This window comes from Xiphophorus maculatus, chromosome 21 (genome assembly GCF_002775205.1).
Source record: "Xiphophorus maculatus strain JP 163 A chromosome 21, X_maculatus-5.0-male, whole genome shotgun sequence".
Classification (NCBI taxonomy): domain Eukaryota; kingdom Metazoa; phylum Chordata; class Actinopteri; order Cyprinodontiformes; family Poeciliidae; genus Xiphophorus; species Xiphophorus maculatus.
Window position 1 is genome coordinate 8,300,349 of NC_036463.1, and position 15,392 is coordinate 8,315,740.

General features: G+C 38.8%; 1 protein-coding gene across 1 annotated transcript in view; it reads left to right on the forward strand.

The window, feature by feature from the left end:
* The window catches only part of ptprn2 (protein tyrosine phosphatase, receptor type N2), a 147,087-nt gene that overhangs the window by 14,049 nt on the left and 117,646 nt on the right, over positions 1-15,392 (forward strand). The window contains exons 2-3 of the mRNA XM_005798577.2: positions 2,829-2,879; positions 11,523-11,636. Of these exons, the coding sequence (XP_005798634.1) occupies positions 2,829-2,879; positions 11,523-11,636 (165 nt within the window). The remainder of the gene's footprint in view (positions 1-2,828; positions 2,880-11,522; positions 11,637-15,392) is intronic.

Genomic DNA, 15,392 nt, shown 5'->3' on the forward strand with positions numbered 1-15,392 from the left:
ACTGATTGCATTTTAATTAAAAAGCGCATTTTAATCATCCCTGCACTGACATGTCGCGGAGGGTGGATGTCCCATTTTCAATGCTGTGTCCCTGCCTTTCACACAAACACACACACACACACATTATATCTGAATGACTGTGCCTGGCTGGGTGCGTCATTAGTTTAAAGTTGTAATTAATATTGAGAGCTGACAACGCCTCCCTGAGAAGCCGTTGAATTATGCAGGGAAGTGATGAGGAGGTAAAGTTGAACTGACTGACACTAATTGCAGAACACAGAGATGCACGGTCAAGAGGGACAGTGTGAGTCCTTCAGCACTAAATGAGGTTTTCACACAACTTGGGTCTTGTGTTTGTGGTCTCACCACAGAGTTGTGTGACTTTTATTTTGAAACGGGGCATACAGAGCATATGTCCAAGCACATTTCCAATTTGTGTGGAATGGGGAAACCTTGAAGAAACACCAGACTCGTCTCCTGATGCCCTGATTTCAATATGCTCAAGTAAATATGCAATTTTCTCTTTTAAACATGCCAAATTTGGTCAAAGGCTTTGTCATTGACATCAGCTGCCCTTTCGGTGACAACGTTGAAATTTACATGGACACATGGACCATTCTGGGTTTAAATTCATCATTAAGCATAAAGGTGATTTTTTAAACTGTTTTGAACTGCAGAGATGTTTATGTGGACAGAATTCACAAAGGGGTAAAGCTAGTCCTTTATTTTATTCTAATAGCGCTTACTTGACTAAGTTCCTTATTTTTCATTTAGAAATTCTAACCTTCATCACACTTGTTCTGGTCTTCTGATTGCAAAGTACTGCTTTTTGTCTGTCCATTAGTATGACGAATACACGGTGTATGGAACAAAATCATATTCAGTAGCTTCTTCTGAGTTCAGGACATTCTGCTTCTTGTTACTGAGAGCTTAGTGACCCTGCAGCACAGCGATGATGCCTCCCTCTGCATCATTAAAGAGCCATTTTGCTGACATATCAAGGCCATTACCTCTGAAAGGAACAATTTCATGAAAAGCACCCTCTGCTCCTAAGTAAAATAGCTTCTCAGCATCTGTATAATTATATTCCCACACATGTGTGGCCAGAAAAAATTAAACAGAACAGATTAATGATGTTGATGCCAAATCCATAAGTGGGGAAACTTGAACAAACTTTGGTAACTTTCTTTCTCGTCCACACCTGTCCTCATTATCTGTCCTTTCTGTGTCAATCGATTAACGGGCCTGCTGCACCGGTCTCTTCTCATTATTAAAGAAGTCTGACAGAGACGTTTCCTCCTTCTCAGCCTGTTCTTCGCTCACGGTCATGGGCTTCTCATTGCCGTCCATCGAGGCCATCGGGCTAAGAGTGTGCATCCAATTCTGTCACTCAGCCTGATGAGCACAGGAGGGAAATAACAAAGATAAAAGACTAGCTGAGAGGCAGCCGAGGCTTGGCTCAGTTGTTTGTATTTCTCATCTTCGTTGCCAAACTGCAAACTCCACGAACTCTGATGTGTGTCTGTCCTTTTCTCAGTTTTTGTGAGAGGTTTAGAAACTCATTTAGAATTGGGTTTTCTCTAGGATTCAGGACTAGACTTTGACTGGACCTAGTCTAAAGACTTGCTTCTACTACATGCACCGTTTCCAGGAATTAAGGTAGATTTCTGATGCATTTAACAGGATTAAAAAACAAGTTAGCAGGGTAGAAAGTTTCCGCCTAAGAAAGGATGTTAGCTGGAAGTTAAACCTCCACCCCAATCCTGGCATGATGAGTCACCAATATTGCCAATAATTAGGTTACTACTGAAAGCAATTAGCTGGATTGTTTTTTTTTTTGTTTGTTTGTTTTTTAACTAATGGGTACGAAAGTGAAACACACTTGTGGGTCTACGGTTCAATCCATTGAAGCGTGTGGTTGTAACATGATATTGTGCAAAATTCTTAAAGACCTTCAATCACATGACGGCTAAACTGAAATACAGTACAGACCAAAAGTTTGGACACAACTTTCTAATTCAATGGGTTTTCTTTATTTTCATGACTATTTATAAGGCAAGAAATCCCACTTATTAACCTGACAGGGCACACCTATGAAGTGAAAACCATTTCAGGTGACGACCTCTTGAAGCTCATCAAGAAAATGCAGTGTGCAAAGCAGTAATCACAGCAAAAGGTTGCTACTTTGAAGAAACTAGAATATAAGGGGTATTTTCAGTTGTTTTACACTTTTTTGTTTAGTGCATATTTCCACATGCGTTATTCATAGTTTTGATGCCTTCAGTGTGAATCTACAATGTCAATAGTCATGAAAATAAAGGAAACTCATTGAATTAAAAGGTGTGTCCAAACTTTTGGTCTGTACTGTACATATCCACATTCAGCAGGTCCCCCTTCGTTCTTAAATAATGTAAAATGTGCAAGATCACCTTTGCTGATCAGCAAGCAGAACAATGAACCCTCTTTTATTTGCTGCATATCCCCGGAGAGAGATGTGAATGCAGACAAGAGCTTCTCATAATGCTGCCGCCATCTGTTCTTTTATTAGTCTGGAACATCGGTTCTCCAGCGTTAAAGTTCATTAATATTCATACGACATTCATATAGTGAAACGTTGCCAATGGAGTTCTGGTATTAGTGTCAGAGTCAGGATAGGACAAGTCACACTAATTGATGACTGAACCATTGGCATCGAGGCTCTCTGTCCAAGTCAGTGTACCACTTTAACTAATTTTATGGCTTCTTCTGAACAAACAATTTGACATTCTTGAGACATTTTGAAATGTGTTTTAATTATTGGCTCTTCTCTCTGTTTCACTGCCCTTAAGGTTGCCTGTTTGAAGATGAGCTCTGTGCACCGTATGAGTTCTGCGTCAATGGTAAGTACAATTGTAATGTACATTACTTCTCCGTGTCCTGGTTCCCTCTACTTTTTAATGGTGTGAAAACAAATAGAATACACCTTTATCAGTTTTACATTTTTGTAGTAGCATCAACCATTACAGTTACAAAGCCCAAAGCATAGGTATGATTTTTTCTGTAAAGCTGGTAGATAAAGGTTGCATACTGTAAACTGTGACTAAAGGGCTAGATCTTGACACACACACTCTGTTTTTGCTCAGTTCAGATGGGAAAAACTCTAAAATAGGAACACATCTACATCAGCAAAGCATCACAGTAACTGCAGCATTGATTGATATTGCAACTGGTTTCCCTTCACATGATGAGGTTTTCCCTGCACACCGCGAATCTCTTATACAAACCATTTTGTTCTGGAAGATGGATGCGTCTGTCCCTGTGGTTGCCATGACAATGTGTCGCCTGATGAATGCATGAATGAAGGGGCTAAATGTCAGGTCTCCCAGACGAATCACACAGCACAGATTGTAATTTTGAAGGGAATTGATAGAAGGTGGACATTGAAGATTGTCTTCATGTCAGAGCCAAGGGGACTGCAAATGTATTCCCCTATGCTGGAAGATTTTTATGTATGGAATAATCATTTTATGCTGCTTCTTTCCCTGCAAACATTTTCACCAAATGTCTTGTCGCTGAGGTGGTTTTGCAGTTCGCTTCATTTACTGTCTGCAAAGTCTAGCCTAACTGCACCTCTTACACATCAAGACGAAGCAAGCCAGGACACGACTTGTACTTGATAGAGAATAGGCCTGCTGGAGAACATAATGCTAAAAAAGATAGGACAGGTATAATTTGTTAATTTAAAATAAAAGTAAGATTTTTCTAATATAACAATTTACATTTATTGTATTATTTTGATTCAGGTTGTGTTTGTATGCCATGCTAATCTAATAATAATACATTATTACAGAATGCTATGGATAAAAAATGGTTTGATTGGGTTTCAGAGTAGCTTTTTTGATGCATATTTAGATTCAGTTAAGCTTCCTGAATTATCCATAACTCATAAAACCTTAAATACTAATAAGTAAGATAGCTTAATTTCAAAGGAAATTACTCTTTTTGTCAAAGACAACTCCAGTGATAAAACAAAGTTGTGCAAGTTCACTGTTCAAAATGAAATGATTCCTGATTACTTCAAGAAGATTAAAATTCTAATATTTATTGTTTTAATTCCTCATCTATACATTCTGAGCTATGCTCATCACCTTGAACATGAACTGGTTCAAATTAATTTCAAAATTCTGTCAAAATAAATAAATACATTGAGTTTACTCCTTGTTTTCTTGGTGTTCCGTAGAGGTATTTTTCATGTCTGGAATGAGTTGCATTTGCTAATGTTCATTTATCTCTTTTATGAGATAAAATCATGAAAACTGATCACTATTATGATATATGGTTTTAGTTCTGTATTTTTAAAATTATTTACTCCCGTTATATAATTTCATTAGAATAATCTATAATTTATTATCATGTAGTTCAATGCTGAGTGTTCACTATGTCCAGCGACCACTGAAGACCCTTTATAGACAAGGAGGCATAACAATGGATGGATAGTTCGAAGAAACATAAAGCAACACAGTGTATCAAAGCTCCATTAATTTTACCTTTATGTCACCAGATTGTCAAGATCTAAACTCTTGTCAAGCCTGACAGGTATTTAAATCCATCCTGAAGAAAATATGAAATGTTATGATTTCTGTTTTTATTTATTTATTTATTTTTTGACTACAGTTTCCTGATATGATACAAAAATAATACTGTTCATATTGGATGTTTAGCATGAAAAAAAAAGCTAGGGGGCCTATAAAATACCTGAACCATACTCAGTTGATCTATTGTGTTTGGATGTGCACTGTATTGGAGCAGCAAATGTGGAGCCCTGCTCACTTATTTCCATATTAACCCAGTTTCAGGGGAACTGGGTAGGGAGGCAGGGCCGAGGAGAAGCCACTTTAATTACAGATCCTGCATTTGTTCAGAGGGGAGACTAATCGAGGGAAACTGCTGACAGCTTAATAACAAAATATCTACTGGCAGAAAGAAGGTTCTTCCTTAGTGTAGGTGCATTAGCATATAATTCATGTTAATGATGTGTATTCACACCACTGTCTCTCTATCCGACTTAAATGGAATGTCAGCAATAAGCTGCGGATTTGTAAAAGCACCATAAAGTGAAAGACTTAAAGAGCGTGTGTGTTTTCTACACAGTATGTAAATTAGCAGATATTAATGAGTTGTGTCACAACCCTCTGTGGCTGCAGTGTGTCTGGCCTCTTTCACTCGCCACTGGACTCTCAGTGAGCGGCAGCCACAGCACAGACAGATGATGAGTGGGAGTAACTAGGTCTGCCACTTTCACTCTCTCAAAGTCCCTGATGGAGTAACCTGGTTTATTCTGGGCTGGGCCAAACGCTTTCTTCTTCACCCGAGCTGTTGCCATGCAGGGTGGTTAAGGGGGGGGGGGTATTGAAAAAGAGGTTCATTATGACCAGATATTCTAGCGGTTATGAGCTAAAGTGTAAATATCTTGCAGGTAATTAGGTCCCTTGGAACTTTTTCACATTTTATACTGTTACAACCATTAATTTTAGTGTGTTTTATTTGGATTTTATTTCCTAATACAAAATAGTGCAAAATGAAACAACAGCATCTCTGTGTGTGAGCAGAGAAAGGTCTAACACTGGCAGGACCCTTGAGGATTAGAGCTGGACACACCTGTCTTACATGCTGTAGAAAGCACTGAGTCATCTCAGTTTAGAGAATCAGGAAGTAGATGTCATTAAAACATGAGATAATTCATTTTTGGATATCTTAGATATTTTTTACAGTGGGCCTCTGACTATTTGTGTATTGTATTATATTTGTTGATTTTTTTGTGGAACATGACTCCAAATTATTCACGGAAATTTTTTCTGTACAGCATATGTAAATATTTGAAAGAAAATTCAGCTCGGGAATCTAAAATCCCTCAGCACATGCTTCTTGGCACATCATTGGTTGGCATTTGCAAAGCTGCCAGTCCAGGAACGCCATTCATTTCCCTTGGCTCTGATTGGCTGAGGCCCCAAAAGTGGAGATAAGGAACACTTAGTTTCTGCAGTAGTGCTAAGACTGTGTGTGCTAATACCTATTAAAATATATTTTTTGTTTGAGCTATAATAACAGTGTTTTTAGAGCAGGGTCTCAAGTATTAATGGAGCATGTAAAATCATGACTGCTGATAACTGCTCAGTATAACCCTGATAAGCATAATAGTCCTTATCAGGACTAAGAGTTAAAAGTAAATTTAGAAGAAGTGTCGTTAGTATTTAACAAAATTACTATCATTGATTTAATAAATAATTACTATTCATCATTAAATCTCCAACTGTCAACTCACTCTCTTCAAAATTTTCAGAATAGTGCTGCTCTATACGTTTTTCTTAAAAGATAAGTGATCACCTGGAAAGGCATTTTAATTTGCTACTCTCCAGAGTGTTTGACTTACTAGTTGAATAGGCTCAAACCAGAGTGCAGTGGATAAGTGCTGGATGTTTCCCTCGGGGCGTCGGTTGGCTCCTATTAAACACTCAAACCAACGGTGCTGCATCGATCTGCGGTTATCCCGCCTCCTCTCGGGCCAATACTGTCTGAAACGTCTGCTCTGTATTTTAAACTTAAGTGATTTAGGTGATGCTTCTATTGATCAACGAGTTGAACTGCAGAGTAAACATAAAAGATGCAAATATCAAAGTCTGTACGAACTGAATAGAGGAGGTTGAAGTTCTGTATTTAAAGATGAAGAGACTGTTAGAAGAATAGAAATGCAATAATTAAGCTTATTTATGCAGCAAAACAGAATCCAGTTGGCAGGATGTTTTTGTTTCAGCATGGAGAGTGTTTATTTATTCCTCCATTTAAATGTGCATAAATACAATTATCATTTCAAAGCTACAACTGTCATAGCTAAAAGGCCAAAATAGCCCATAAACACTCCATTAATCATAGCCTGATCACTTTAGCTTTTGTTCCTGAACCTTTTCTTCATTAGCCGACCGCATCTGGTCCAGTCTCGGGGCATTGATTTAAGCCCATTCATTTTCGTGACAAGAGCTACGCAGCTAATACACCTGTTCCACTACGTCTTAATTTGTCTCCTGGGTCCGTTCGACTCTCCTCCTGACGTACAGTCTTTTACAGACGCTGTGCTGACTGTCAGCTTTAGTACCAGCTCCTGTTATCCTCCAGCATTAGCTTTCACAGTTTAAATAGCTTTAGAGTCAGAATGGTGTCGCTGTCTGTCACAGTGCGAAGAGAGACAGCGTCTGGATATAAAGCTCCTTTTTTTTTCTAGCAGGAAATCTTCTTTATTCTTGTCAACACACTGCTTATTTACATGAAGATGCTCTACTGTGAAAGGGCTGCTATTGGATAGTGTTCTATACATATAAAGGGTTTCGTTGATCAAGGTGCTTTTTTTTATATTGCTCATTCCATTATAAAAAGGTATAAATCACCCACAGATAGTGCTGTAAAAATATTTTTTGTCAAATTTTAATATCAGACAACAACTAAATTAGGGGAATAGACTATCCAAAAGAACTTAGACCTAAGAAAAAAAGAAGCAAATGCCTCCCATGTTAATTTAGTTGTTAGGTATTAATCTAATAAACCTTTTGTATATATTTTTTCAAGCTACACCCTGATTTGATAACTACCCCAACTGTAGAATCAAGAAATCACATTAGTTGGACCTCTCTTGACATCTTGACACAGACTAAGAGATCTCAAACAGCAATGATGTCCTGATCTAAAGAAATTCAGCAGATGAGAAACAAAGTCAATAAAATTTATGAGTCTTTAAAAGGTTACTACAGGCAATTTCTAAGACTTCGGGATTAAACAACCCACAGCAGAGTCACTACCTACAAAAAGTTAAAAAGTGGTGAACCTTTCCTGGAGAGGTTGATCTCCCAAAATTACTCAAGAGTACAATAATGACCCCTCCAGGAGATCACAAAACCCCAGAGCAACTCTGTGCTGCAGGCCTCAGCTTCCTCAGTCTAGGTCACTGTTCATGATTTCTTTTTAAAAGAGAGACCGGGAAAAATTTGCTTACCGATAATAACTCAAAGGACACCTCAGAGTTGCTAAAAAAAACATGATTATCCACAAGACTTTTGGAGAAGTACTATGCGTGCTGATGAAATAAAAGTGAACATTTGTGGATGGTTAGCATCTCTTTATACCTGGTGCAAAACTAAAACAGCATTTCTGAAAAAGAACATCATTGTTGCATCATTGCTTCAGAATCTTAACAACAGGCCGAATTTCCAACCATCGGTATAGCCCAAGGATAAGTGGGTTATGTAGGAGGACAATGATCCGAAGTCCAACAGCAAGTACTCCTGGGAATGAGAACCAAAAAAAGGTAAATGTGACTCTAGAAGCATCTAAGTGACCATTTGTGAATGAAAACCCTCCGAGGTGACTGAACAAAAACAATTGCTAAAATCCTCATTGAAAAACCGTTTTGTATTTGTCTTTGATATTAAAGTTGGTTATGTGATCTCATACCAATTTAAGTGTAACAAAAAATAGAGGAGAAAGATGTCAGGGTGCAAATACTTTTTATGCACTACTGCATATATTGGATTTTTATATATAGTGTATGTTGTTGATCAAGGCCTTTAATTATTACTCAAAGACAAGCCAAAAAAATTCACCCTCACGCTAAATATTTCCACACAAATGTTGACACATTTTAAAAAGAACTCCCTGCTATTTGATTTGCCCAGCCTCTCTGTGCGTTATTTTCAGCTTCTGACAAGCCTCTATGGATGCAACACATGCTGCGCTCCTCCAGGCCTGAAATTAAAATGTTGCTTTTCGCTGTCAAAAATAGCGTGGGGGAAAAACGGGTTTGTTTTTTCTTGTTTTTTTTCTCCGAGCTGTCAACTGCAATGAGCCTTGTTCTGATCCCTCTGGTGTCAGGAAAGCGAGCAGAAAAGTGACAGAACAAATCTCTGTGTTTGGCGCCACCTCGATAATTCAATCACTTGTTAACGTTCGCCAAACAAGGATTTCTTTGTTGCAAAGCACCTTGAGCCTCTATATTTAAGGCTCCGAATCCCTGAACATCTCTTTGCTAACAGGAATATCCCTGAAAATGGACATGCGACATCTGCCATCAGCAAGAAAACTGGATGCTTTAGGACATCAGACGTTGAGCGGTTATCACTTTCAGAATGTTTTTCTATTTGTGACAGGACAAATTGGGGATTCATTTTGTGAGTTATGTCATCAGGGATGGTTAGAATAGATTTCTGGCAAACAAAGTGAGCGAACAAAAGGCTGTTGGTGTGCTTTGATGCACAAAATTCTGTGGGTGGAAAGTTTTCCTCTGCTCAAAATATCCGCTGAATATTATACTCTCTTGAGTGATGTTTCTCTGGCTCCTCCAAGCTTTGTCTGTTCAGAGTTGCCATTTGAGAAGGAGACATCTAGAAAACACCCACTCCTCCTCTAGGATATGATTACAATTGCCAACTGTCAGATTTCATAATTTATGTAATAATTTCTCGCTGAATTTTACTCTAAGCACAAAGCAAAGGAAATATATGACACTTTCAAATGGAAATCTCTTTGGAATTACCTGATTTATGGGAGAAATTATTTTTTGGCAAGCTAAACTTAACTGGGCTGCTCTTTGTTTTTCTGAGGATCTTGAACTTATGTCTTTTTGTGGTGACTCAAAATTACACTTTATTCCACAGTCGGCCAAATTTCATCTTCTTTTTAGACAGTCGTGGTCAGGTTGGTGTGTGCACATATCTTTTGCACATGTGTCTTTCCTCTGACATTTCTGACTTGTTTGTGAAACTGGCTGAAATGGTTACATTCGAGTCCAAATATCTGACATTTTTCTGATTTCTGTCACCTGTAGCAATAGAAAAAAAGAAAAGGGGGGAAATGGAAATAGGTTGGCAAGAATCAGATTCCAGATGTTATCGATCATGCTTCTTATTTGAGATTGAATGACATAGAAAAAAACCCCAGACGTCTCTCTCCCCAAACAGCATGCTCCAACTCAATTGTGGCTCAAGAGAATAATCCAAGCTAGAAGATCTATCATATAATCCCTTTCAGATACAGATGCATCTAAAAAATTTGAATGTCAGGAAAAAGTGACATGATTTTTGTTCCTTATTTCAGAAAATTAAACTCATAATTTATAGATTCACTACACAGAGTGAAATACTTCAAGACTTTATTTCTAGTAATTTTGTTAATTACGACTTGGAGATAATAAAAACAAAGAATCCGTGTCTAAAAAGTTAATATATATGATCATTCTTTGTGGATACGTATTAGATTGCGAGAGCAAAAGCACTGCATTTCAGTTTAAATTCATCTTACTTCATTGTAAGGCACATGGTGGCATGTACGCTCACCACCTCCTGTGTGAAAGCTGCTAGAAATTAAATGAAGATCTGTGTATGAGTCAGGTGAAGAGGTCATGTGATCGAGGTATGTCCTTTTGAGGTCTGTCAGGGACAGACTCCAGGGGACACACACACCAGGCTGGAGAGACCACGCGTCCCCTCTTGTTCGGAAACGCTTTGGGATCCATCAGAGGTAGCTGTATAGTGTCGCTGGACCTGTTAGACCTGCAATCCAATGCCAGATAATCAGAAGTCAATGAATTGATAAAAATCTTTGAGCTTTGAAATCATATGTTATCCTGCTAAAGTGTACAAACTGAATTAGAAGTGAAAAGAGAAAACCACAGCATGTAATGAGCATTAACTCTTGTTTGTTTTGTGGTTCCCGGCATGTAGCCGAGCATCCGTCTTATTGATGTCTGCTGTCACTCCTCAATGTCTGGAGGCTAATTAATGAGAGGCTGTGGTGTATGACCAAGTGCTGAAGCACATCATTAGTCCCCATCTAATCATGGCACCATACTTTACACAGGCTCAGACGACTGCATTGCTGACGGCTCTCCTATGTGCACACAGAGGAGACGGCTCTGACTTGATCTCCTGAGGCCGCCTCTCCGCTGAACTTCGCATTCTGCAAGCTTTCGCCAAGGAGGTGCAGGAATTCATCCTCCTGTCGGAGAAAACATGGCGACTCAGTTCATTTAAATTCCAGGCCTTGGGTACTCTCACTGCTGCCTGACCCCCACATGCCTCCCTAAGCCTCTGCATCCTTCAGCGGTCCAGACCAGCCATTGAATTATGTGTTGATAGTCCGTCTGTGGCGTTGGTTGCCTGGCAACCCAAGCGGGAGGCCTGCTGATAGGAAGATTACCAAGGACTCAGATAAAGTCCCTTCTGCCACAAATGTCTGCTTATCGTGGTGCTGTCTGAGGAAGAAATGTCAGCTATTACCCCCCCTTCACAAAAAAAAACAACACAGGAAATCAGATGTACAAAACACTGCAGGAGCCTCACAGCGAAAGCTTTTCATCTGAGCCAGCAGATGTTTTTTGGCATCAACAGAACAGCAGAAAGAGTGCTGAAAAAACGTGTACCGTGTTCTTCTCACTTTGAGGTGCAACACAACACCTCATGAACCTGTTTTCACCGTTTCCCCTCTGTCTCCTTCCGTTGTAGATGGAGTGTTTGGAAGGTGCCAGGAGTTGGCCGGGGCAGACCTGTACACGTACGATATCTCATCCTCCGCTCTCCAGCGCCTCAGGATCCTCCTACAGAAGCTGGCTCACAGAGGTACAAACTTTGTCTGAGAGTCTATCTTTGCATTCGTCATCTATCGGTGGGTCACACAGAGAATGCCTTTTTGCGTGAGGCAAGCCAAGTCAGCCAAGCTGTCTCTTTGGCAGGCACAACACACTGCCACAGAGCTAGAACGGGTCATTTGACTCATATCGGCCCATTGTTTGGCCGTCCATGCTTAACACCAATAGCCAGTCTTGTTGGCTCTCGTACTAGTTGGACATTTAGAGCTAATTTTGTGGATGAGTAACTGTGAGGTGTGCAGGATAATCACATCAGTCTCTCCCACCCAGTCAGTGGCTGATGATGAGCTTTAAAGCAGCTCACAGCTTCAGGCAGTTTATAGGCATCTATGTGATGAACATGCAGTGCCTTGCAAACCCCATGAATCTTTCAATATGTTGTTGCGTAGCACTCAACAAACTTAAGTGTGTTTTATGAGTGAGATCAATATAAATGAGTGCAAAATTGTAAGGTGTTAATTTTTTTAAATGTTTTTGAGATCTGAACGGTATGACATGAAGCTGTATTCACTGCTCCAGGTCAGTATTTCTTTTCAGAGCTGCAACTCTTGGGTTTGTCGTTTTACCATCTTTGTCCATTTTTCTTCAACAGCTTAGTCAGATTGGATGGAGAAAGTCAGGAATCACCAATCTTTAGGTCTTTCTACAGATTCTCAGTTTGGATTTTGATATTTACACAAAAATAAAGTAGGGATGATGTGTTGGACATGATGTGCAGTATTAGTTGTTTTTACTTCCCATTTAGCTCAAAAGTTGAATTTTGTTCTCATCTGATCAGAGCACCTTCTGGAATTTATAATTTGCAGAAGAAAATTATAAATTCAGGTATTTTTTTTCTTGCACTTCACGAATAATCTCTGCTTTCTTTCAGAAAGAGAAATTCCTGATAAAATACATTAAATACATCACATTTGTGATTGTTTCATCATAAAATAGGAAACTATCATTAGCCTATTATTATCTAATGTCTATATAACAAATGCAATTCTATATTTACATAAAGAGAAAAGTTGGAGGGATTTTTTTTCCTTAACTCAGTTAAAGTGAGCTTAACTAAGTTAAGAACAATGTATTTTTGCTCTCATGTTTGAAGAGTGACATCAGTTCTGCAATTTAAATTATGCCTAATTTGATATTCATTCATTGTGGTGGAGCTCTAATTTTCTTTCTGACAGTGGAAATGACTGAATCCTCCTGGGAGTCCACACCACAAATCCAGAAAAAAAAAATCAAATAAACTGAAATCTGGTGAAAGTAAGTGTATGAAAATGTGAGAGATGTCATTTAATTGAGTTTTTATTTATTGATCATTTCAAAATATGCTGCCTTGAGTAAAACATATTTAATGACAAACAGTGTTCAAGCTATGTAATTATACTTAATTAATTACTTGACTGTGCACTGGTTATCATGTCAGCTGCAAAAAAATAGAACCAACAAAAATCTTGACTGTATGTAGATTATATGGAGATATGTACTGTGATTAAAAGTTAAAAAAAGAGATACATATAGTATCTCTTATGGCTTCATGCTCCTGCACCAACAGTTATGCCCCACCAGGGAGCAGTAGAAACCTTTAACAAGACCATAACCACAGATGTCCTCCATCCAAATTGTCTTTGCAGGTCACTCTGAACCTGATTCTCTTAAGCAGGCGTGGACAAATGTTGAAATTTATTAGAAGTGTGGGTAAAGTGGGAAGAAAAGAAGCATGAAATAAAGGATAATTATTCAAAACAAGCCTGCATATTTGTAATAATTCATAATTGGAAATAAATGCATGAAAATGAGGAGGATGAAGCCAGATATGTAGTTTTTTTTTAGATCCAATTTTTTACATGATTTTCCCTTTTATTCTTTGACCTTGTGCTTTAAGACAGCCTTTTACAGACATGACATCATCACTTTGAAACATTTCTCTCCTTCACCGTCTGTAAGACTCCCGTCCACAGATGGGCGTTATCTGGCGTTGAGTCCACAATGCGCAGTTAATTCTCTGTGGCATGTTATTCTTATCAGCTCAGCAGCTATTGAAGTGTCATCTTTGAGGTGTGTAGGTTTGGGGGTGGGGTCCTTTTTGAGCTTAGACAGGTTTGTAGAGACCATTGTACTGTTAGCTAAATTGAAGAGATGAAGGAGAGGAGAAAAAAAAACAGGACGAGCATCAATGGAATCGATTTACAATCCTCTTTATCTTGCATCAGAGCAGGTAGAAATCACACAATCTCTGCTCACTGCACAACATGAATGTCAGTCAGATCAATAGAAATTGACCCTTGAACAAAGGGGCTCGGGTTGTCTGGATGCGTCCCCATCGGCACGGCACGTTGTCTAGTATTAAATTTTCATCACAATACCTGCGAATGCAAGGCACACTCATCCATCCGCAAATTACTTTCATATTTTACAGGCAGCACCCAAAGCAAAGCAACTTTAATATTCACTGTGTGCATTCACAGTCTGTCCACACGGTTTATAGGCACGCACGCCGCTGTCATACTGCTTAGGACTCATTAAAGCTCCACTAAATATTTGTGTTTGCCTAGCCTTGTACAGAGAATAACTTTGGTTGCTGCGGTTAATTGAATTTGATATACAGTCTTTTAAAATTAAATATTTGCTTTGCATCTTCCTAAACGTCTAGCCTGAACAGACATTGTTCAGTTAACAACAATCACTGAGCAAGCAGTCTGCCGGCGCTCTCCTGGCTGAGGCAATAATCTGGAGGTTGGAATAAGAAAAGCATTTTGTTTCTCACACTTTCCAAGATTAACAAACATGTGCTCATAGTTATTTCTTCAGTTTTGTTTTTTTATTTGTTTATTTTTTTTATCACACTTAAATGTTTTGTATTATTAGCATAATTTCATTATAAGAGAAAGATCATTTAAGATACAAAATAGCAAATGATAATTTATTAAGGGGAGGAAAAAAGCAATCCTGTATTTCCATTGACAATAACCAGGCAACATAGAAACAACAACTATGCAACTCACACCTCATGACAACTGAGAAAGCCCAACCAAACAAACAGTCATGTTTTTGGACTGTAGGAGGAAGCTGGAGTACCTGGAGAGAACCCACACATGAACAATGAGACCCTCAGCTTGGATTCAAACAGAGGACCTTCTTGCTTCAAAGCGACAGTCCTACCAACTGTGCCTTTGTGCATCCTGTTATGAGTAGCAAAACTATCCAAACAAACTTATTTTTTGCCCCTGAAAATCCATCTTTTGCATCTCAGTAAGGGAATTTTGGCCCACTCGTGCAGAATTGTTTTAATTCAGCAACACTGGAGCTATTTTGTGCACCAAACTAATAATCATGCTAGAACTTCCCAGTCAGATTTAAACTATGCCTTGCTGATGTTGAAATTGGACTTCAGAGGGATTTTTAAAAGTAGGCGCTTCTCTAATATGGAGGGGTAGGTTACTCCATAGTTGAGGAGCATCAACAGAGAAGGGCCTGGTCTCTCTGAGCTTCCCCTAGACCTTGTTCTGTACAGGGACCAAGAAGGTAAGTAGAGATGAAGAGGCTCAGAGAGGTATGATGAGAAAAGATCTTAAGACATTTAAAAGAAGAAAATAAGGATTTCAAACTTAACTCTGAATAGCACAGGCAACTAATGGAGTGAGGGCAAACAGGGGTGATGTGTTGTGTTCTTTGAGTATCAGTTAAAAGACATTCAGCAGTGTTTTGGAACAGAGGGCAAGGACTGACATAAAGT